At 56.5% G+C, this 22,890-nt stretch overlaps 1 protein-coding gene across 6 annotated transcripts; it reads left to right on the top strand.

Annotated features, from left to right (window-relative positions):
- Positions 1-524: 524 nt before the first annotated feature.
- Positions 525-21,557, top strand: ZNF385A (zinc finger protein 385A). Of its 6 annotated transcripts, none has more exons than XM_043564198.1 (8): positions 525-652; positions 7,309-7,445; positions 15,179-15,289; positions 16,910-17,072; positions 18,961-19,203; positions 19,555-19,724; positions 19,949-20,044; positions 20,192-21,557. In XM_043564198.1, exons 1-8 carry the CDS (start codon positions 643-645, stop codon positions 20,420-20,422), a joined length of 1,161 nt encoding a protein of 386 aa, XP_043420133.1. In that variant the 5' UTR covers positions 525-642; the 3' UTR covers positions 20,423-21,557. The 6 variants fall into 6 exon arrangements, with proteins under 6 accessions (XP_043420133.1, XP_043420139.1, XP_043420134.1 ...); XM_043564204.1 differs by lacking the exon at positions 525-652 and adding an exon at positions 6,093-6,210; XM_043564199.1 differs by lacking the exon at positions 525-652 and adding an exon at positions 6,667-7,016.
- Positions 21,558-22,890: the final 1,333 nt, after the last annotated feature.

Below are 22,890 nucleotides of genomic sequence, written 5' to 3'. Positions count from 1 at the left end.
CATGCAGACCTTCCCTGAGGACCTAGGCATTTGAACCCCAGACAGAGATCAACCTGGGACCCATCTTCAGCCCCACATTTCATCCCTGAAACCCAGCCCCCAGGCATCCTGCTCCAAAGTCAAAGAAACAAAGGACCTTAACATCCTCTGCACTCCCCCCGCCCCCTGCCCAGTCTGTCACTCCGGAGAGGACCCAGGTGTCACACCCATCCCAGGCTCCATCCCTCCCCAGAGGACTGAGGCATCCCCCACCCTATATCAGCCCACGACCAGACTTCCTGCCCTCAGACTCAGCCCTTCCCAGGAACCCAGGCATCTTAGTTCCCAGCTTCCTCCGTCACCTCACACCGTCTTGTAGATGTCTTGTTCCCCCGGCCCTGGCTGCAGTGACACGGTAAATCCAGGAGACCCAGGGGCAGCCAGTAGGAGAGGAAGGGGCGAGGAACCGTCAAGACGCCCCCTCATGGAGCCCAGGGTGCCCGGGTTCCCCCTCCTCCCGTCTTCACCTGCTGCGGGCTCCGCCCCCGCTCCGCCTGGGCCGGCCTCTGCTCCTCCCCCGACTCCTCCCCCTGTACCCCCAGCCCGGCCAGAACGGCCCCCGGGACAGAGCGACGCGGAACCCCGGGCGCCTGGGTCCCCAGCATGATCCTCGGTGAGTGGGCTCTGCGGCTCTGGGCTCCGGGCTCCTGGGTCCCTCTCAGTAGGTCACCCCCCCAACCTCCCGGCACCGCGGTGACTGCGGCCGCCCGTCAGCGACCGGCTCCCCCTCCCCCTTCATCTGGCTCCACATCTGGGGGTCCCCTCTTCCCCTCTTCCCCACGCTGCCGTCTCCCCGGCTAATTTAGGGAGTGGTGAAAGAGAGAGCAGAGCCGAGTGAGACCCCCGCCCCATAATGAGGATATTGCGTATTCATGAGGCTCATGAATATTATATGACGGTCTACGAGAGGCTGGGGGAGAGGGCTGGTCCTGGCCTAGTGGAGTTGAGGGAAAGGTTCTGACCCGTCCCCGCACACACTCTCCCTCCCCCACCCTTAGCTCAGACACTCCGACATCCTTCTGGGCCCAGGATAAGAGGGAAAGGAGGAAGTGGGGGGCGGGCGGGGAGAAGATGGTGGGTGTAGCTTCGAGGTGTGTGTGGTGGGAGGTGGGAACCTGAGGGCTGGAGATAAGGGGGCTGGGTAGAAGCAGGGGTGGGAAACTGTCCTTCCCGGGGCCCCTGCGGCTCGGATCCTGTCTCCGCAGCCATCCTGCCCCAACACGCCGGGACCTGCCCCGCTCTCTCCTTGCTCTGGCTGCCTGGGCCCTTCCTTCCCAGCTTCCTTCTTCTTCCTTCTTCCCCCACCCCCACCCCTGCCTTGGGCCAGGGGCGCCAGGAGACAAGGGGCAATGGAAAGAGTAAGGATGGGGGAGGGGAGCCCCCGCGGGACTCTGACAACCCTTCAGCCACAGCCACCCCATCCTCATGACCTACATCGCCAGGGAGCCCCTGGGTGGGGGAGGAGAGGGACTAGCTGTGCGTCTGGACTCCTCCTCAGCTCCAGGGGCTCCAGGCCCCTGCCTCCACAATAGTAGGCCGGCCTGCTGTGTCCTGTGACCTCTGACCTCTGCCCTGGTTGGGCCGGTTCCTGGGCCCTGTTTATGGTGGGAGATGCCCCCCCACAACCGGGCCCAGACACCTGTGGTCTCCCTGCCTCCCAATGGAGGGCTTGCCCGGCCTCTGCTGGGTCCCTCTGCAGTTTGCTCTTTGGCTTCCCTTCTTTCATCTGATCCCTGTTGACTTCCCACTAGTGGTCTTTCTCCCCTTCTGCCCTCCTTCCTCTCTCTCTTTCTCTCCTCCTCCTGTACCTCCTCACTCCTTCACCATGTTACGTCTGCCCGCTCCACCTAACACTCCACTATACCTATTCAGTGAATGAGGGAACAGAGGCGTGAATGACTGGTGCCTGCCTCCTTCCCATGAGTATCTCCAGCAAAGAAGAGACTCCCCACCCAACTATGAAGACTATCCCCAGCCTAAAGTGACCCTCACCATCACATCTGGGACTCAGGTCCCCAAAGCACAGGCCCCACATTCTTCCAACGTGTGCAATCCCTGCATGTTGGCCCCACCCTGGACGCAGGCTCCACCCTGGGCACGGGCCCCAGAGGCAGCATCGTGCTTTTCCGGAATAAACCAGTGTGAGCCACACTTCCCCTGGTCAGTGGGCTCTAAAGGCGGCCTCCGAGACCTGCTCAAGCCTGACCAAGACCCCACCACAGGAAAAATGCCTGGGTCTGCCAACTGGACCCCCACCGCATCTGCCCGATATGGGACAGGACACTGTAGTTAACTCCCTCCTTGTGCCCACCTACAGAGGGGCGGGAAGCCTGCTGGCCCACACGCATGTTAGCCCTCTGTGAGGAAAGGAGAGAGGGAGGAAACTGCCAGCCAGGGCTCAGGCCTTGCCCACCCCCCTCCCCCCCACCCCCCCCCACCCCGGCCCATGCCATTGTAGGCTTTCAGCTTCCAAATACTGAGGCCCATTGAGTCCATGTACGTGGTGGCCCTGACCAGCAGGTGGGGCCCGGCCTACCTGCTTAAGATCTAGACTGTGGGCCCAGGTTTAAGCAGATGGTGGTTCTGGGCTCCGTTCCTTGTTCTGGGCCTTTCTTACTGTCCTCTCCAACTGGGTCCCATGGGGAGAGGGGGCATTGAAGAAGGCCCTGTCCTGTCAGGTTGGGAAGATTTCCCAGGGATCTTCCCTCTCTTCCCTTCCTGGCCACCTCCTCCCTTTAGGCCCCGCCCCCGCCTACATCCACCCTGGGGTTATTAAGGATGATGTTTTAAGTAGTTGTTCATAATCATCCCCTTGTTCCTTTAATCTTTGACTTCAAAGCCTTTCCAGCCCTCAACCTGCCTCCTGTCCAGATGAGGGAAATCAAGGCAGAAAGGAACAGAAACATGGGATTTGGTCAAGAACCCAAGACGCAGGAGTTCAAGGCTCTCCCCTCATTCCCCAGTTTCAGGCACTGCTGGGGAGGGAGAAGAGGCCAAAAGGCCTGAAGAGAAAAAGAGATGGATTAGAGATGAGATCCCGGTCCAGTCTCCAATCCAGTTCCTCCCTTGGCTCCAGAGTCTAATCCCCCCATCTTAACCCAGTGCTGATCCAGGCTTTTCACCACCTGGGGTTAGGGCCCTAATACAACTTGCAACCCTAACGCCAACCATATATCTCATCTCACTCTCATCCTGGCCCAACCTCCAAGACCAGCACTAACCCACAGCCCTACCCTAACACCTCTCCTGGCTCCTGTTCTTACCAGACAGGACCCCTCCCTGAGCTAGCTCAAGGCAGACACTCCCCTTCTTTACTACAAGGGCTCGAGGCCCCAGACCTGACCTAAGGCAGCCAAGGGGCTGAGACTCTGACCTGGCCAAAATTTCTGGGAAAGGGAGGAAGAAAAAGACCAGACTTCAGTGGGATGGAAGGAGTTGGATGTGGCTTGGTTGTGGCTCGGTGTGAGTGGGATCAAAGGGCCTAGGGCTAGGTAGGACCTAGAAAGAGACAGATGGACATCCATCCAAGGGTCTGAGAGTTCATCCCCTCTAAAGTGCATTGGGAACTGTCTTTAATAAAGCATTTGGCAATTCCCCCACAGAGCTGGGTGGGGCTCTATCTGCTGGAGGTAATTACTCTAATGAGCTTCCCTCTGGAGTGGCCTGCCCCAGCCAGGCCCCAGCTCCTCCCTGCCCTGCCTGACTTGTGTGCCATGCAAGAACACGTGCATGCATGTGTACACACACACACACACACACACGCATGCACGCACTCCAGTTCGATCTCCTACCCCCTCCAAACCTGCCCGAAGACCTCACCTAGTCAGATGTCAGAAGCCCTGGATTTCCTGCTTCCCCAGACCTTACTATGTACCTGCCTTTCCCTCCAATACCCCATCCCTAGTCTACCCACAAAAGTGTAGTGCTTGAAAACCCTGTCTCTGGAGCCAGACAGACAGGGTCACATCCCTCACTAGCTGTGTGACCTTGGTCAGTAATTCCCCCTCTCAAAGCTGATTGTCCTCATTGATAAGATGAGGACTCATTCATTTAACAAACATTTATTTAGCTCCCTTTGTGGCATGCCAGCAATTTACATAGATTCAATCCTCTCAACAACTCCTTGAGGCAGTACTATTGTTCTCATTTGCCAAATGAGCTAGTTCCCCAGCTTCTGAGCAGTGGAGACAACCTCAGGGAGACGGTGTACGTCCAGTGACTGGCACGTAAAGAGCCTTCAAAAAGTGGCAACTATTATGGAGCGCCCGGGTGGCTCAGTCCGGTAAGCGTCCGACTTTGGCTCAGGTCATAATCTCGCGGTTCGTGGGCTCTGTGCTGACAGCTCAGAGCCTGGAACCTGCTTCGAATTCTGTGTCTCCCTCTCTCTCTGCCCCTCCCCCACTCAGGCTCTGTCTCTCTCTGTCTCTCAAAAATAAACGTTAAAAAAACAAGTGGCAACTATTAGTATTGTCAGAAAAAGGGAGAAGGGACTGAGGCTTGGGCTTACCTGAAACGAGAGAGCTCTGCTTCTGCCCACTCGGCCCGTGAGCTGCCATCTGCCCTTCTCGTCTCATAGCTCAGTAGACCCAAAAATGGGGAGACACACGAATGTCCAGTTACCCACCTTGCTTCCTTGCCTCACTCCATCCTCCCTCCCCCTTCCCCCCCACCCCTTTCCCTCCTGGGTTCTTGTTCTGGAGGAGAGGAGTTGCTGGCCATAGGGCACTGAATCACTGCTGTTTGTTTTCCTCCAACCCCAGGAAGATGCAGGGACCTTCCTCTCCTTGAACAAGATGGAAGTCTGTGCTGGGACCTCCATCCCTTCTGAGTGACACTAGAGTCCTCGGGGGGTTATGTAGCAGTGAAAGAATTTGCAGCAGATCTTGATTTAGCTCCCAGCTCTGATACTTACAGGCTATGTGACATGAGCCAAAGTTTTTAACTCCTCTGAGCCTCAGTTTCCACGCACGTCAAGTGGGAAAAATAGTATCAGCTACCCCCATAGAATCATAGCTGCCTCAGAGATTAAATGTGATAATACTCAGAACTCATTACCTGGCACATAGCGGCTCCACAATACGTATTTTCTTCTATTCCCTTTTCCAGAACTCATCTGTCTCTTCTGAGATGGGGGCTTGAGGGAATGGGGGCTTAAGAGAATCTAGAGCTGGGAAAAGGGTCAAGGAGCTGGGCTGCTCTGGGGCGGGGCAAGTGCCAGCCCCAAACCAGCTGCTAGGGGTGGGTGCTGGGTGCCGGGGACTCTGGGAGCGCTCAGGTTTCTCTCACCATTCCTGATGCTGCCCGGGGCTCGTTAAGGCTGCCCTGGTCTGGTGTGCCAGGCTTGGGGTGGAGGGGGGGGGGTGTTGTGCATGGGGGGAGGAGCCCTGAGGGGACAGACCAGGAAGGGGAGGTGGTCAAACTGCCCCTCAGACCATCTGTCCCTCTCTTCTCGCTCCCTTCCTTGCTCTCTGCTCTCTGTCAGTCTTTCCACCCTGGGGTCTAGCCCTGTGTCCAGCTTTTCTGCAGTCTCTTTTTTTCTCTCTCATTTCACTGTCTTCCATCTCTCCATTGTTCACTATTCTTTTCTCTCTCAGTATCTCTGTCCCTTTTCTCAATCACTTACTCCGGCTTCTGTCATTTTTTCCCCATTCTCTCTCACTCACTTTTGTCTGTCTCTTCTCTCTCTCTCTCTCTCTCTGCTCTCCCCCTACCCCATCTTAACTCTGAGATGGCAGAGGAGGGAATGGACACAGGGTGTACAGACCTCCAGCTGCCCAAGAGCCAAAGCCAAGCATCCTGCCCTTTCCTTCAAACCCTTAGCCCTCTAGAGCCCAAGCTTGACCTCGGGGACCCTGGCCACCCACCCTGGCAGAAGAGCCAGACCCCTCCAGACCTTTCTGGACCAGCTCCCTGCCCCCAGCTGTGCCTGAGCCCTCCCCACCCCCTCCCTCTCGCCTCCGATTCCCTAATCCCTGCTCCCCCGCCCTCCCCTCTGCCCCACTTTTCCAGGACTCTGATTGGCTGATTCTACTGACTGGACTTGGGGGGGAGGGGGCTGGCAAGGGAGGGGGCAGGGGGCAGAACCAAGGGAAGGGGACGCTGTCAGGCCCAGGCCCCTGGGGGGCCGGGGCCAGGCCACTGCCTGGGGGCAGCAGGCACCAGAAACTGAAGGTATGCAAAGGGGCAGTCTCTGTGGAGGGAGCAGGGAAGGATCCTGGGGTAGCCTCTGCCCCAGTAAGGTCAAGGGAGGACGGGGCCAAACTTGCAGCCTCCTGGCTTTGCCTTTGTTCCTGGGAACCCCTGTTGCTGGCAGGGGGTTGTTAGAGCAGGGAAGGGCAGCCAGGATTCCCTGACTGGTGGACAGCGAGGTCACAGAAGGGAGCTGGGCTAGCGGAAGCCCAGAGGGGTCCTCAGGGCCTTTGGCCTCCTCCCACTGGAGCCTGGCAAGGTTCCTCCCATGGCTCTGAGGGGAGGAGAAAAAGTTTCAGGGGAGGGTGGGTAGTGGAGTGGCTGGCCTGGACTTTCATTTCCCCTTGGGGTCAGACCCAGGCATTCCCCTTCCAGAGGCCCGGGTGGCGGTTCCTCCTGCGGTGCTGGAGCTGAACACTCTCAGGGAGACAAGGGGGTTTGGGGGGAGACAGGAAGGTTGGGAGAAGGGGCTCTGAGAATGGGCCCAGGCAGTCCACCTCCCAGGGCAAACGCCACTCACTTATCACCTACCCCCAGAGATGTCAACAATTAACTAAGAACAGCCAGGACAGATCACAGTTCTTTGGGCAGCCTGAGAGACTCAGCGGCCCTCTTCCAAATCGAGACCTCAACATTCCCCTCTGGGCAGTGGGAGGAATCACCCACCTGACCCTGTCCCCCCTGGGGTGAGACCTCACCTTTGGGATTCCTTGGGGAAAAACAAAACCAGAAGAAGGGAGTGGCCAGAGCCGTGGGGCTCCCTGAGTCCTGCTGATCCAGCAGAGAAGGTCTGTCCTCTTCCTGGGTTTGTAAAATGCCTAAAGGTCTTGGGGGAGGGAGGCTGGAGAAGGGGGAAGTGAAAACCACCCAGAAGGGAAGGGCTGGTCTGCACTCTCCCCTGGGCCCATAGGGCACCGTGCTCCATTGCTCCGGAGCTAGCAAGCAGGGGAAGTGTGTGTGCGCATGGGGGTCACACTTCTGAGTGTGGGGGCCCCAGCCGGGGAGTGGGACAGACAGGTTTGGGTGGGGCTCCCAAGCTTCAATCTTCCTGCCCCACGTAATGTTTTCTCTGCCCTTCAGGCAGCCTGAGCCGGGCAGGGCCCCTCCCTCTGCTTCGGCAGCCCCCCATCATGCAGCCCCCACTGGACCTCAAGCAGATCCTGCCCTTCCCACTGGAGCCAGCCCCCACCCTGGGCCTCTTCGGCAACTACAACACTGTGAGTAGCAGCCTGCCTGCCCACCTTACCCTCCTGAGACCCCAGCTCCTTCCTTCACTCTGACTCACCCCTCCCTGCTTCTCCTATCTACTTCCTTATCTTTCCTTAGGACCCCATCTCCCCGGACTTCTAGTCTCTAGTCAGTTACAAGCGTTGTTGGCTATCTGGTATACTATTAGCAACAATAACAATAATAGCTCCTATTTGCTGAGCCAGACCCTGTGCTACATGTTTTATATGAATCAGCTCACTGAGTCCACCATCTAGAGAAGCAATGAGACCCAGATGGGTGATAGTGACTGCAGGGAGGTGGGAGGGGTGACAGGTGCCGAATCCAGAAGGAAGGGATAAGCAGGGTCACAAGCCTGCCTGTTTGTAAATTCTAGCTCTCTGGAACCCACAGTTGGGTGGGGAGGATCAGTGGGGTAGGGCTTAGAGGCCTGGCAAAGTTGTCTAGATTTAATACAGTATGAAATAGGGAGCCATTATCCATTGTTAAGCAGCAAAATGACTTTGTCAGAGCAGTGTTTGAGGAAGGTGATTGGGACAGCTGGATGAAAGGGAGCAGAGGCTGGAGGAGGCTGTCCCACCAAGGTGGGCCTGAAGGGCAGCCTGGAAGGCCACACCGGGCCTGTGGTAGTGGCAGTGTGAGTATATAGGAAGGGGGAAGGGCAAGGGGTTTGTTTCCAAGGAAATATTCCCAGGCCATGGTGACCAACTGATATTTGGGGGTAGGGGAGAAGAGAGAGGATGAATCAAGGCTGACTCCAAGATTCAAACGTCTGTGGCTAGGAGGGAGAAGTCACCTCGACAGAGGCAGGAGTTTAGAGAAAGAAGCTGGTCTGGGGTGAAGCTGTGAAGCTCACTTTAGGACATGGCGAGTTGGTGAACCAGTGGGACATTGAGCCAAAAACGTCCAGCAGGCAGTTGGAATTTGGGTCCTAGAAAGTGGGCTAGAGCTAAAGGTTCAGGGGAAGTCGGCTTTAGTCCACGCAAATAACCCACCATCAAACCATATTCAGCTGCAAACGTGTACTATCAACCACGCAGCAGGCACTGCCATAGATATTTCTATACCTGATCTCATTTCGTCTTCACCTCAACCTAACAAAGTAGACGTTGTTATTCCTGTTTCGCTCGGGAGGGATTAGTAACTTATCTACGTTGACATAGTATGTGCCTAAGGTATGATTTGAACCCGTAGCATCTGACTCCAAATGGAGTTCTCTTTATACCACAGCTGCTTCCTCCAAACTCCTCCCAAAGAATCCAAACCAACATCTGCACTACACTCTGGAGTTTACAAAGTATCCTTCATATCTTAGTCTTTATAGCAACCCTATAGGGTAGCTATTGTTTAATCCATTTTACAGATGAGAAAATGGAGTACTGACTATAAGCAAGGCACTGTTTTAGATAAAATAGAGACGTGAGGGTAAACACAATACAGTTCAATTTTAAGAGTTTGTGGGTTTTGGGGTTTTTTTTTAATGTTTACTTTTGAGAGAGAGAGAGAGAGCACAAGCAGAGGAGGGGCAGAGACAGAGGGGAATAGAGGATCCCAAGTGGGCTCCGTGCTCACAGCTGGAGAGCCCGATGCGGGGCTCAAATTCAAGAACCCGGGAGATCATGAGCTGAGCTGAAATCAAGAATCCGATGCTTAACCGACTGAGCCCCCCGGGCACTGCTGATACGGTCCAGTCTGGAAGGAGCTTCTATTCAGGGGAGAAATATAGAAATGTATGCAGCAATCTAGAACGCAAAACAGAGGCAGAGTTATAAATATTGTGACAGAGAAGGGGCGCCTGGGTGGCGCAGTCGGTTAAGCGTCCGACTTCAGCCAGGTCACGATCTCGCGGTCCGTGAGTTCGAGCCCCGCGTGGGGCTCTGGGCTGATGGCTCAGAGCCTGGAGCCTGCTTCCGATTCTGTGTCTCCCTCTCTCTCTGCCCCTCCCCCGTTCATGCTCTGTCTCCCTCTGTCCCAAAAATAAATAAACGTTGAAAAAAAATTAAAAAAAATATTGTGACAGAGAAACCAATGATGGTTCAAGTGAACAAAAAAATTTTTGAGCACCTACTATGCGCTGGGCACTGTACCAGGTGTCAGGGACACAGGACTCAGCCTGTGCCCCTGGGGAGCTCATGTTTAGTAGGAAAGATAACAAGTTAACAGTTACCCTGTAGGGTGAAAAGAGCTGCGTCAGAGGCATTTAGCTTGCATGGGAGTCCAAAGGGGTGTCAGGAGAGACTTGCTGAATGAGGTGGTGCCTAAGGGACCAACCAGAGCTGAGCAGGAAAAGGAGAACAGAGGAAAAAGGGATTCAACCCGGAGCAGGTGACATAGGATTTGGGCTTTGAAGAATTATTAGTAGGATTTTAAAAGGGGCCTTAGAGAACATTCCAGACTGAAGCAAATAGCATGAATAAGAGCTAGAAAAGAGCACTTGAGGGGGTCCAATTGATTCAGTTCGACTGGAGCAGAAGGTGCTGGGAATACTTCCCCCATCTACACGCCTCATTGACGCTTGCCCTTAGGTCTCTCATCATTTCCCCCATTTTATAGATGAGGAAACACAGACCTAGAGAGGTTAAGTGACTTGCCCAAGGTCACAAAGCCAGGCAATTCGCATGGGTAGTTCAGGGTTTCTCACTCCCCCAGGGTTCATGGCTCGACTGCCTCTAGTGAGGACTAGCTATTTAAAGCCATGAGCCCTGATAAGCTCGGAGAGTGCGGCAGGGTGTTGAGCAGCACCAGCTCTGGCATCTGACTGGCAGGATTTGAATTGACATTCCGAGAGCACTGGCTGTGTGACCTTAGGCAAATGGCTTCACTACTCTAAACCCGAATTTTACCAGATAGTAATAGTACCGACTCACAAGGCTGTTGCGAGAATCGTATTACATAATCAGAATAGCTAGCACAAAGTGGATGTCTGGTGCTGGCGGCTATGATTATTATTATGTCATTGCTATTATTTTTATTTAAGAGAGGACCAGAGAGAGAAAGGCCAAGACTCAGCCTTTTGGAATAAGCAGAATTAGGTAGTAGGAATAGGAGGAGGCTCCAGCAAAGGATGTGGGGGAGCCACTGGAGGGGGGTAGGGACGCAGCCTGGTGCCTGTAGAGTTGGAGAAGCCAAGGGAGAGAGTGTGGCGGGCTGCATCAATAGTGTCAAATTCTGCAGGGGAGTGAGGACTGCAGAAAAGCTGCAGACAGACCTTTGGCAGTACTGTGCAGCAGTTAAGTACATGGCTTTGGAGTCAGGCTGCCCAGGTTTAAATTCAAATCCCAGTTCAGCCACTTACTAGCTTATGACCTTGGGCAAATTATTTAACCTCTCTAAACCTCAGTTCCCTCGTCTATAAAATGAAGATAATAATAGTACTTATTCTGAATAGTGGTTGTGAAGATTAAATTAGATAATCCATGCAAAGAGCTCAGTACAGAGGCTGGCACATTCCAAGGGCTCAGTCAATAGGTGGTGGTGGTGGTGGTGGTGGTATTATTCATGGCTAATGGATTCTGGACTAATACAATACCTCCAGATCTCTCTCCTACTGGGGCAGTTCCTACCCCTTAGACCCTTCCCTGTATTATGCTTTCCTCTGCCCTTGGACGTCTCTCATTGTCTCCTAAAGACAGCCTCTCTCTACACTCAGTCCGCTGCTTCACTCATCTCTCTGTCCTAGACGGAATGGGAGAGGGTGAGAACCAGAGATGATAGAGCGGGAATCCTAAGACCTATTCGGAGAGGATGAGGAGGTGTCTGGGGGAGGGAGCGGCTCTGCCCTCCTGTCCCTGAGCCCCCAGTGCTGCTCCTACTTGACCGCCAGAGGGCAGCAAGTGCACGAAACATAAGCTCTTTGGGAACCTAGCTGTCCAGCAGGTGGCGGGCGAGGGGAGGAGATAGGAAGAAGAGGTTAGGGACGTTGTCCCCAGTATGAGGTCGCTTCTGCTCTGGGCGCCTCCCAGCTCCACCTTTCAGAGGAATCACTGAGAGAGCAGTGCCTGACACCTAGGTACCTGGGCTCGATTTCCCATCCCTAGTAAGGGAAGTGACATGTAAAAAGGGCACAGGGGCCGTGTGCAGAGGGAACACGAGTCTGGGGGCTCGGAAAAGGGGTTGTCAACAAGGGAGCGAGGGCCAGGGTGGAAGGGATGGAAGAAAGGAGAAATGTCCGAGCTAGAGAAATAGAGCCGTTCATTAGGATTGGTGGGGACAAGGGACCCAGCAAGAATCCTCAGTGGAGGAAGCCGAGGTCACCTGGTCAATGCCCGATCGCCGGACCGAGCAGCCCCTCACCAGGACAAGGTCTACCACCCTGGAACGAGTATCCGGATACGGACACCCTCTCCTCTCCTCTCCTCTTTTCACCCTAGCCCCCCTTCCTCCTGCTCAGGCTCCCTAGCCCCGCCCCCGTCCGCGGCCCGCCCTCGGCCCCGCCTCCGGGGCGGGCTCCGGTCCCGGCCGGCACCGCCTCCCCTTCTCGGGCCGGCCCGGCCGCACAGCCCCGAGCCACCCGGGCAACGAGCGCCGCGTCCCCGGCCTGCCCGGCCCGGCCAGGCTCGGGTGCCCCGCCCGGGTCCGCCACCCCGGGCCATGGAGTCGCGGCCCCCGGGGTCCCGCAGGGTAAGCCACCCGGCCCCTCCTCTCTCCCTGGCTCCCGCCGCTGCCGCAGCGCCCCCCCACCCTATCCCCGCCCGCCCCTGGCGGGCGGGCTACCTCTCCTTTCGCCCGGTCCTCGGGTTATTTGGCCCATCCCCCATAACTGGCGCGGTCCCTGCCAATCTCTGGATCCCAGCTGGCACCCCCAGACTACTGCCACCATACTGGATACCCCCACCTCTGCTTCTCAGATCCTTGGAGTCCCCCAAATCTTCAGACTTCCCATCAGGTCTTACATGTACCCTCAAATTACCACGCCGCTTAGATCCTTCTTATCCCATCCCGGCATCTTTCCTTTTCCCAGCATCCCTCCCCCACCAGCTTCCACCTGCTCTTTAGACACCCCCTGGCTCACTCTCTTTCCTATTTCAATCCTTCCTGTCCCTCTGGTCTTCCCATCCCCGAGATTGCACCCTCCTTCTCTTTTCACCTTTATTTGGGGGTGGGGGGGAGGATGGTGAAGTGGGGTGGTCAAACATGGGGCAGCGGTTTCCATCAGATAAAGGGCAATGGAAGGAAATATAATCATGGCCCCCTCTCCTGTTCCTGATCTGGTTTCCTCCCTTCCCTCCCCCTTGCCCTTCCTGATTCATTTTGCCCCAGCTTTAGGGAGCGATTCCCCTTCATGTCTGCTGTTGGAGGGCAGGTGGGAGAGGAATGTTTTGTGGCCCTTTCCAGGCAGTGTCTAGGCCAAGATCCCAGGGTAGGGGCTCTGGAGTGGGATGGGCTGTGGGAGATGTTGGCCTCCACCCCTCCCCAGAGAGCCCTCATCTAGGTCACCAGGGCCTCTTGACCTTGGCCTGGAGCGGCACTTCAGTGGCTCACGTTCCACCTGCACAGGGATTGGGCCCAGGAGCCCTCACCTTCAGCCTGGTGTCTCCTCAGTTCCTGGAGGAGAGGGTGGGAAGGACCCATGGCGCACTGGGTTGATACCCTCTTTCTCACCACTCCCCAACCCCTGGTTGGTGTTTATGGACTTAAACCTGAGGAGGGGTGTATGCAAGAGAAAAGGCTTTCACTCTGGAAGAGGGACCCAGGTGGGGCAGGGACCATTCTCCTGGGATGTATGTAGGCATGGTCAGCCCACAGGTCGTCCTCAGGGCACTGTGGGAAGCAGGCTGGGGTGATGGGTGGGGCAGAGACAGAACCCTGGCCTCTGCTGTCCCCTCTCCATCCCACTCCTCTCTCCCTAGTGCTGTCATCGACTTAGGTTTCCTGGCCTAGATTGGGTTTCTGTTTGGGCTGAATTCCATTCCCCACCCAGCATATGAGGAAGTCCAGGGGCTGAGGAGAACCCTGGGGCAGGGGGAGGGGGGTGTCTCTGCATAGGGAGGACTGACACCTGGAGACTGGGAGCTGAGAGCAGGCATCTGTCTCCCCTTTCTGATTAAAGCCTGTCTCCAACTTGGTCTGTCTTTATTTCTGCCAAACACATCATACATTCACACAGATAAACACACAGCTGAAGATTGCACAACCTGACCATTCATGGCATCGGCAAAGCCCCCGACACAGAAATGTTGATACATAAATGATGTGCACACAGCACATGACACTCCTTCACACTCCACCCATGCACAGATTGATCACAGCCTGCCCAGACACCCGCAGTCACACCCCTTCTTCCCCTGTTTGGCTTTTCTTTGAATAGGACCTAGGCTTCCAGGAGGTGAAAAGTGAGCTACTGAAAGGGGCTGCTTCCAGCCAAGGGCAGGCCAAGAGATGGACACTTGTCAGCCAGACGAGTCATCTGAACTTGGTCATGGCTCCCGCCTCTACATCTACCAAATGAGGCAGCCCATGTCACAGGGGTGCTAAAGCCCCCTTCCAACCAGACAGTGAGACTACTGGGGAGAGCCAGGATCTGTGGACTTTCCAGATTCCAGCCACCTTCTTCTCCCTGCTTCACATGCCTGTCTCTCACCAGTGTCTTACTGGGAACCATGAAGACCTGAGCATAGGGGAGGGCCGCAGCTGAGGAGCTAAGGACCCCTCGGGTCCCAGAAACTATTTTTCACTTGATCCTTCCACCGGGAAGACCAGGCTTCAGTTCTAATTTCGTTCTGTTTTTATGAGAGGTCCCAGCCATCACCCAATCCTCTTCAGCCTCGGGTGCATTCCAGTCTCGCCTCTCCCTGGCTGCCTAGGGGGCCAGAAGGGAGGAGGACTGTGCAGGGAGGCAGTTTTCATGCCTCTAGGCCCCTGGCTTCATCCCTTGATAGCTGAAGGCCTCAGAGAGAAACTCCCATCCTCTCCCTTCCTCATGTGAACTCTTGGCAGGAGACTGCAAAGACATCTGCTGACCCAGGGTGGGGGCAAGACTGTTCCTAATCACGCCCAGCCCCACAGCTCTGCCCCAGAAGCCCTGAGATCAAGGGAGGAAGAGTTCAGAAGATCTCTCCACTGCCTCAGGCCAGCCCAGCTTCTTAGGTCCTGCCCCCCTCCCCAACCCCCATTATTCACTACAGCCATGTACTCTCTCCTGAGTTCTTTTACTCCCTTTAGACCTGCTGCCTTAAAGAGATCTAGGGAGTATGTTAGGGCAACCTGGGGCCCAGAGATGGGAAGCTGGGAATGTCTGTCCCCTGGGACCAAACGCTTGGCTTGGTAGACATCTTGCCCCGGAGTGGGTCCAAAGAGTTCAGAGGCCTCAGCTGAAGGCCATAGGATCTAGGGTGCTTTGGGACTTCCCATCAGTGGGCCTTTGGTGGGTTGGCCGAGCTGTACATCAAAAAAGCAGAGTTGGATCTTCATGGTATGATGAACTGAGACAGCAGCCCAAGTTCAAGTACCAGTTTTGCTATTAACTGGTCGTGTGACCTTGGGCCAACCACTTCTATTCTGTCAGATGGGGGCACTGGGCCAGTTGGTCTCTCAAGGCCCTTCTAGTAGGGTGAGGATTGGGCTTGGAGGGGATCAGGGGACTGAGGCTCAGAACCCTCAGGCAAACTGAGGGATAGGGACGAGGCTCTGAGCCCTTTGGTTCAACCCAGCTGCAACCAATGTGGGGGATGATGGACATAAGCTTGTGCTGGGGTTCCTGGCTCACCCCAGCCTGCCTCCGCAGATGGACCCTGTGCAGAAGGCTGTGCTCTCCCACACTTTTGGGGGACCCTTGCTCAAGACCAAGCGGCCCATCATTTCCTGTAATGTCTGTCAGATCCGCTTCAATTCGCAGGTAAGAAGCCTTGCTGCTCCAAATGGGTGGGGCAGCAGTAGCCTGGAGATCTCGGGAGAGCAGAGGGCAGAGGAGCTCGGGCGGGGGGCAGAGATAAAGGGGATATCGGGAAGAGCAGGGAATGGGGACACTGTAGGAGGGGCAGGGGCGGATGGAAGGCACTTGAGAGGGACAAGCGATGGCTGTAATTTCAACGTGAAGTCGGCCAGTCCTCTCAGGTTGACCCTTCCCTCCCTTGGGGACTTGAGGCATCCCTGGCTCAGAATTTCCTAGAGCACAGGTGGCCATCATGTCTGGGTGCAAGAGTGGCCTCTGGCCCACTGGTCCTTGGGCACTGGGCTGAGTTAGGTCATTGACTCCCCTGCAGAGCCTGTGCCCTCCGGGGCCTCTGCTAAACTCCTCCCCTGGTCCACCCACTTCACTCTAACCTGGCTTCCTCCTCTGTCTGTCCTTTCCCGTGGGGGACTTTCCATGGAGAGAAGCCACCCAAAACGCAGAACCTAGGTGTCCCGCCTCCCAGCTGTCCTGTCCTCCTTGTGAGGCTCCCTCGGGACTTCTGTGTGGGCCTAGAGGAGACTTTGTGGGGTGCAGGTTCTGAGAGCTTTTGGAGAAAAACAGCAGAGCCTCATTCTGCTGAGTAGGGGGAAATAAAGCACGTTCTGTTTCTCTACCCAGTCCACACACGCGCGCACGCGCGCGCACACACCCACCATGCTGCCAGGCTCCGCACACCACTGCCTCACCCCTGGGGTATCAGTTTTCTTTCCCTACCTATCCATACTTTTTATTTCTACTCTATCCCTGTCCAGGTGACCTTGTGGCTCCAGAACTGTATGTTCTAGGCAGGAGGTGCACGTGGGGGTGGGGGTGGAACCAGGACCAACCCAGCTTTAGGCCTCTCGGTTCCCTCAACCCCAGGCATCCCCTCTCCCAACCCTGGCTCCACTCCCTGGTGGAGGGTGGAGGACTAGAGGGGCAGGGGGCCAATAGTAGGCAGCCCTCCACTTCCCTCCCCCACCAAGTGGCTCTGTTTTGACAGCTGTCTCTGCTGCTGTCTCTATCTCCAGAGCTGGGCTTGGGGCCAGGGTCCTCCAGGGTGTCCACAGAGGCTTCAGGAAAAATGAGAACCAGGGGGGAGTAGTCAGGGTAGGGCCCAGGCCTCAGGGCTCTTGGGACTCTTAGCCTGAGTGTAGAAGCAGTGCAGCCTGGATCCAGAGGCCGGGAGACACGACACACGCATAGAAGGCCAGGGGGCCAAGAGACTGCTAGCTGGCTGGATTGCTGGTCCCCTCCCATTTAAAATTCTATTATAGGTTGGGGTAACCCTCCCTCACCCAGAACTAGGTGAGAAGCCTGAGTCAGCAGCCAGGCCCTGGGTGTGGTGGTAGGGTGGAGTCTGGGCTAGGTGAGGATCCAGGTTCCCAGCGACTCAAGGTTGAGAAGCTAGTCTGAGCCCCAGGAAAAACCAGGGCTCCTCGGCATGGCTTTACATCCCACTGGTATAGTAAGAGATTCACTGCAGCCTCCTGGGACCACCCCGAGGACCTGAAGGAACTCTGTGGGGAGCATGGTCGGATGAAAGGTGATCTCAGATTCCCTTTTTTTCTTTCATCCCTAAAGAGCCAGGCTGAGGCACACTACAAGGGTAATCGCCACGCCCGAAGAGTCAAAGGCATCGAGGCTGCCAAGACCCGAGGCAGGGAGCCTGGCGTCCGGGAACCTGGAGACCCAGCTCCCCCAGGCAGCACCCCCCCAAATGGGGATGGCGTAGCCCCCCGTCCAGGTGTGTCTGAATACCCCGACATTAGTCTCTGTTCTTTGCCCGCTTCCCAGAATTCTCTGCTCTCATCTCTCTCTTCCTCAACCCCCACCCCCCCACCCCTACCCAAGGTGAGTCCTGGAACCAAACACAGTGATACAAAATTTCCATCCTGTCACCCGTACTCCCGCCCCAGCTCCTCTCAACAGAGTCCCCACTGTCTGTCCTCCCCACCGCCCAGTGACTCAGAGAGGGGCTAGGATGAGGCCACCTGGCAAACTTCCTCAAGAAAAAGGGAACCATCAAATCTAGGGAGAGGCCTCTTCATCTTGGGGAGAGGGACAGGGAGGGAATCAGGATATCTGAGGGCCTGCCCACTGGGCTTCCCCTTGGGGAGACTGAGAGCTCAGGACACTCAAGCAACACCCCGGATGATCTTGGTTGATCTTTTGACCTCTCTGGCCCAGTCTGCGTCCTGGGAGTGAGACCTTAAGATCTTGGAGGTCTTTCCCAGGTTTACAAAAAGCAACTCTGAGACTTTCTCCCTCATGGCTGGTGGCCATCTTCAGTCCTACTCCCAGCCAAGAAATTGGAAGGAAGGAATATCAAGACAGGAGGATATGAGCCCCCCTCATGCTGGGATTGCCACATCAGATATCAGTCATGATCAACTCCAGAAAGACTGAACATCCCCATTTCCTCCTTATCCTTGCCTGTCCTTTCTGCCCCACCCCAAATAGAATGAGAACCAGGCATCCACATCAGCAGCTTGGGAACCAGGATCCCACTGTCAACGCGCGCGCGCGCGCACACACACACACACACACACACACACACATACACATACGTCCCTCAGGGATGCACAGATAGGGCAGGCAGGTGAGATGAGTTCTAATTGTGCTCTGGCTGCTCTTAGCCTGGTCACCTTTTTTTAACTTGGCAACATCTCTGCAAAATGGGGATGACTCTGATAGTGGTGGTGGTAGGTAACATTTCATGTTCTGGGTGCTTTATGCATATTACCTCATTTAGTTAGTTCCGACAGGACATCTCTAAGGAGATAATGATACCTGCCCTACTTTTGTAAACCACCAAGCCCTGTCCAGTTTGAGACGTGGGTGTGCTATCTGGATCGGAATGGAGGTCAAGGATGTCAAACGAGTAAGAGAAATAAAGGGAAAGATCACAGGATGGACAAGCAAAGGGACACGTGCAGGGGTCAGGAGGTCCCTTTCTGCCAGTGCCCCACCCCCACTGCCTGCGGTCTCACAACCCGGAAACTGGATCGGCTGCTGGAGCAAGAATGGGAGTGCTAGAGTTTCCCCTGTACAGAGGCCAGAACCCAGCGCTGAGGCCTGGGGCCTGTGCATCTTTAATCAAGCCATGAATTATAGAGCAGGCTGCATCCCTGTTCCCTCTCCAGTTCTGCTGTTTCTGTTTCCCTTTTGCCGTGTCTGCGACTGTCTCTCTCGACCTCTCCTCACGCTGCCTCTGCCCCTTCCTAGAGCTCTCTGGCATGCCTCCCTGGGGACTGGGCAGGACTCTGGGAAGGGGCTGGCCAGGCAGGAAGCCCAGGCTGGCTGGCAGGCACTGAGGGGTGAATCCTTGTTCCATGCCTCTCCCCAGGGCTAGGCTGGCTGCCAGCTTCAACCTGAAGGGGAAGCCACTGCGGCTGGACCCCTCAACCATTCCCAGCTTCTCGAGAATGGGCCAGGCACTGGAGGCTCACACCCAGCCTGCAGCAGCTAGACCACATCTGGCTCGGGCCCAGGGCATGAGAGCATGCATGTTGTCACAGGGTGGGGACTCCTGGGCCCTTGCCCTCCAGGAAATGGGGGTGGGTTTCCTCCACATAAAGAATCTCCTCCAAAAACCATCTGAGGTGACCCCTATGTTTCTCCCCCCACAACAGTCTCCATGGAGAATGGACTGGGTCCAGCCCCAGGATCCCCAGAGAAACAGCCTGGCTCCCCATCCCCTCCCAGCATTCCGGAGACTGGTCAGGGTACAACCAAGGGCGAAGGGGGCACTCCAGCCCCAGCTTCCCTGCCTGGAGGCAGCAAGGAAGAGGAGGAAAAGGCCAAGCGGCTGCTCTACTGTGCCCTGTGCAAGGTGGCAGTGAACTCCCTGTCCCAGCTTGAGGCTCATAACAAAGGTAAGGACTCTCCCACCCCGACCCCTATTCCCGTATCCTCAGCCCACTCCTGCTCCCCACCTCTAACGCCCCTGGCTTCCAACATCCGGGCCCCTCCAAGACTTACCAGCCTATCTCTCTCCCTAATCATCTCCCACTTACTTCTTCAGTTCCCCGTCTGCTTAACTCCTCGACCTGTGACTCTCCCCTGACCTACCTTGTGTTTGGGGGTGTCCCAAGGGGATTGGAAACCCCCCCGCCCCACACTTGATGCTTCCCCCTATTTTAATTGGGAACGTGGGTTATTTGCTGCCGACGAGGCCTGGAGAAGTTTTCCTCCACCCCTTACCTTCTGTCCTCTGCGGGCCCCAGGTACTAAGCACAAGACAATTCTGGAGGCCAGAAGTGGGCTGGGCCCCATCAAAGCTTACCCTCGTCTGGGGCCCCCCACTCCTGGGGAACCAGAGGCCCCTGCCCAGGACCGAACCTTCCACTGTGAGATCTGCAATGTCAAGGTCAACTCGGAGGTCCAACTGAAACAGGTGGGTCCAAGGCCTTTCCTGGGAATTCTAGGGAGCTCTACTCACAAACAGGGAGCTTGGGTGAGGGCGCTTCTCTCAGGTCCTTTCCTTGGGACCACAGAAGGGGCGGGGCCAGGTGTTTTGGGTGTGCCTACCGGCTCGTCGGTTACTCCTTTCCGGGTGGCTCACAGCCCCTTACCCACTGCCCCTCCCTACCCACCCCCACCCCCACCCCCACCCCGCAGCACATTTCCAGCCGGCGGCACCGAGACGGCGTGGCCGGGAAGCCCAACCCGCTGCTGAGCCGTCACAAGAAACCTAGAGGCGCGGGGGAGCTGGCGGTGAGGCCTGGGCGCTGGAGAATTCGGCAATTGGGGGACCGGAGCTGGGAGGAGAAGGGGACGCGGGTCGGCACGGGGAGGGGTGGGGTTTGCGGGCCGCAGAATGACTCCTCGGTCTCCCTTTCCCCGCCCCTCTCCCCGCTGCAGGGCACTCTGACTTTCTCCAAGGAGCTGCCCAAGTCCCTGGCAGGAGGCCTGCTACCCAGCCCCCTAGCGGTGGCTGCGGTGATGGCAGCGGCAGCAGGCTCCCCGCTGTCCCTGCGCCCGGCCCCAGCCGCACCTCTTCTCCAGGGACCGCCGATCACCCACCCCCTGCTCCACCCGGCACCCGGGCCCATCCGAACTGCGCACGGACCCATCCTCTTCTCCCCCTACTGACCTGAACCCCGAACCCCCTCCCATTCAACACCTCCCCCCCCACCTCCAGCCGGGACCCAGGCCTCCGGGCTCCAAGCCTGCCCCTACTCCCGGCACTCCCTGAATGATCTCTCTCTCTCCTTCCCCCCCACCCCGAGGTACGGGGTTCCAGGAAAGGGGAGGGGTAGCGGGGGAGGGGGGCTTCAGAAGGGGGGGAACACCCCAGATCTCAGGGAACCCCGCCCCCTGCCCTTCCCTCTCCCCTAGAAAAGGGGGGGCCGTCTCACCCCCGAGCCCCCTTGGAGACACCCCCCCTCCCAAAAGCCATGTCCATTCAGCCCTTCCCCCCCAAACCTAGCACAAAACGGGGTTCACAAGCCATGGTCGGAGTCCGGGGGGCAGAAATGGATTTTTCTTGGCAATAAGCGGACTCTGGAACTCCGGCCCCTGCCCCCAAACTGAAGCGCTTCCGTGAACACCCCCATCCTCCGCAGGGGGAGGGGAGCAGGCGGGATCCTGGGTCCCTCAGAAGCACTTTGGTTTTACCGCCTGCAACCTCACTGTGCCCGCCCCGCACCATGCCCCAGCCCCAGGTCTAGCTGGGCCCATCATAGGGGGCAGCACTTGGGGGCATCTCTGGCACTTGGGTGGGACCAAGTAGATGCCCCTACAGACCCTTCCCTCACCTTCTTCCTCCCCAGTCTGGATTCCATTCTTTTCACCAGCACCCATCGCCCAAGGGGTACCGAGGGGGGCAAGGGGTGTCCAGTCCGAGCCCACCCCCGCCTCGCCTTCCGCAAAACTGTGAGCAAAAAGCAATAGAAGCCTCGCCCCCGCCCCTCCCCTTTCCGCAGGATTCGCTGAGTCTGTAGCCTTCCCCGTCCCAGCTCCTAGACCTCATGGCTGTCCCTCCCACCAGACACCTCCACTGCACAACTCGGGCGGGGGCGTGACCTCCCTCCCCCCACCCCACCCCTCTGTGGTTTCCGTATCGTCAGCCCTTCTAGCAGCCGACACGGGAGAGGGACGGGCCCCCACTGGCCTTCCCGTCCCCATCAACTCTTTCTGCTTGACAATGTAGCAACCCCGGCCCCCCACCCACGTCTTCCCTTTTCCTTCTTCCCGACAATAAAGTCTGGATTCGTTGCCCTCCGTCCCCCAGACTCAGACTCTCAATCTTTGCCCGCCGATATGGGAGCTATTCAACCGGAGATCTGTCTGCATGGTGAAGGGTAAGGGTACACGGGAAAGGGGGCCTGAAGGAGGGGTCCGGAAAGACAAGGGTGGGAGAAGGCAAGATCCAAAGCCTGTGCAAGGCGAGCAGAGGCTCCCAATATCACTCACCCCCACTCCCGCCCAGATCTAATGTAAACTTGGGCGCTGGGGAATCATTTCCAGTCCAGGTCTCAAGACTGTAGCCGGACTGTAGCCGCGGCAGTTGAGAATTCTCCACGACTCCACCACCAGGCGGCGCCAACGACATGGAAACGGAGTCTCCCCTAGGCTAAGACGCTCCTGTGGCACATGTGTCTCGAGATTCTGGAAAACAAGTCTAGATCCAGCCTCAGACAAAGGAAAGAATCCGGGCTTTTGTGCCTCTGATGGGAAACCCACGCCAGGAACACGCAAGGCATGGGAAGACGCTGGGACAGGGACTAGGCATCTGAGCTCTAGGCACTGCTGGGCCCCATATAGTGACCTTGAGTTAGTCCTTCCCCTCTCTGGACCTCAGTTTCCCCATATGCAAAATGAACAGCTTTGGGTCTCTTAAAAGTTCATTGAGACTTCATGTTCCAAGACTAAAGAACTGAGGCTATGCCATTTACAGATATGCAGGTATGCTAGAACACCTTCTCCTCTGGGTCCCCTACCGGTCTGTGGGACAGAGACGTGCACTCTGTTCAGCAGCCTGGCACATGATGTGGGGGAAGATGTTCTTTATTATCTCCAGAATTCAGCTCACACTCCCAAGAACAGTTCTGACTCTGTAACCCCTTCCCTCTAGCCCTGCTGGGTGGCAAGAAAGAAAGAAAGGCCAGACCAGAGCCCAGCATCTTCCCAAGGGTCCCCCTGAATTGCATCTCCTTTGCTCACTTCCCCCCTCTACCCACTTCCAGTTTTTCAGAGGAAAGGGGGAGGGAAGGTGAAATAAAGATTGTTAAAGAGGAAGGAAAGGGAGGGGCTCCGTCAGTTAAGTGTCCCGCTTGTAGCTCAGGTCTCGATTTCTCCTTTCCTTGGAGCTGGCTTGGGATTCCCTCTCTCTCTCTCTCTGCCCTTCCCCCACACTCTCTCTCTTTCTCAAAATAAATAAATAAATAAATAGGGGCACCTGGGTGGCTCAGTCAGTTCAGCATCCAACTCTTTTAAAAAAAATTTTTTTTTAAGTTTATTTATTTATTTAGAGAACCAGCAGGGATAGGGTGGGGGGCGGCGGGTGCACAGGAGCCATAGCAGGCTCTGTGCTGACAGCAGAGAGCCAGATGTGGGGC

The sequence above is a fragment of the Prionailurus bengalensis genome, chromosome B4 (assembly GCF_016509475.1).
Source record: "Prionailurus bengalensis isolate Pbe53 chromosome B4, Fcat_Pben_1.1_paternal_pri, whole genome shotgun sequence".
Lineage (NCBI taxonomy): Eukaryota > Metazoa > Chordata > Mammalia > Carnivora > Felidae > Prionailurus > Prionailurus bengalensis.
This window is presented reverse-complemented; position numbering and strand designations above follow the sequence as displayed.

Excerpts from the sequence above, each read along its gene's own strand:
- ZNF385A (XM_043564198.1), top strand. Across the intron at positions 7,446-15,178 it reads TCTTCGGCAACTACAACACT|ATGGACCCTGTGCAGAAGGC; the intron begins GTGAGTAGCAGC and ends CTGCCTCCGCAG. Across the intron at positions 19,204-19,554 it reads GCTTGAGGCTCATAACAAAG|GTACTAAGCACAAGACAATT; the intron begins GTAAGGACTCTC and ends TGCGGGCCCCAG.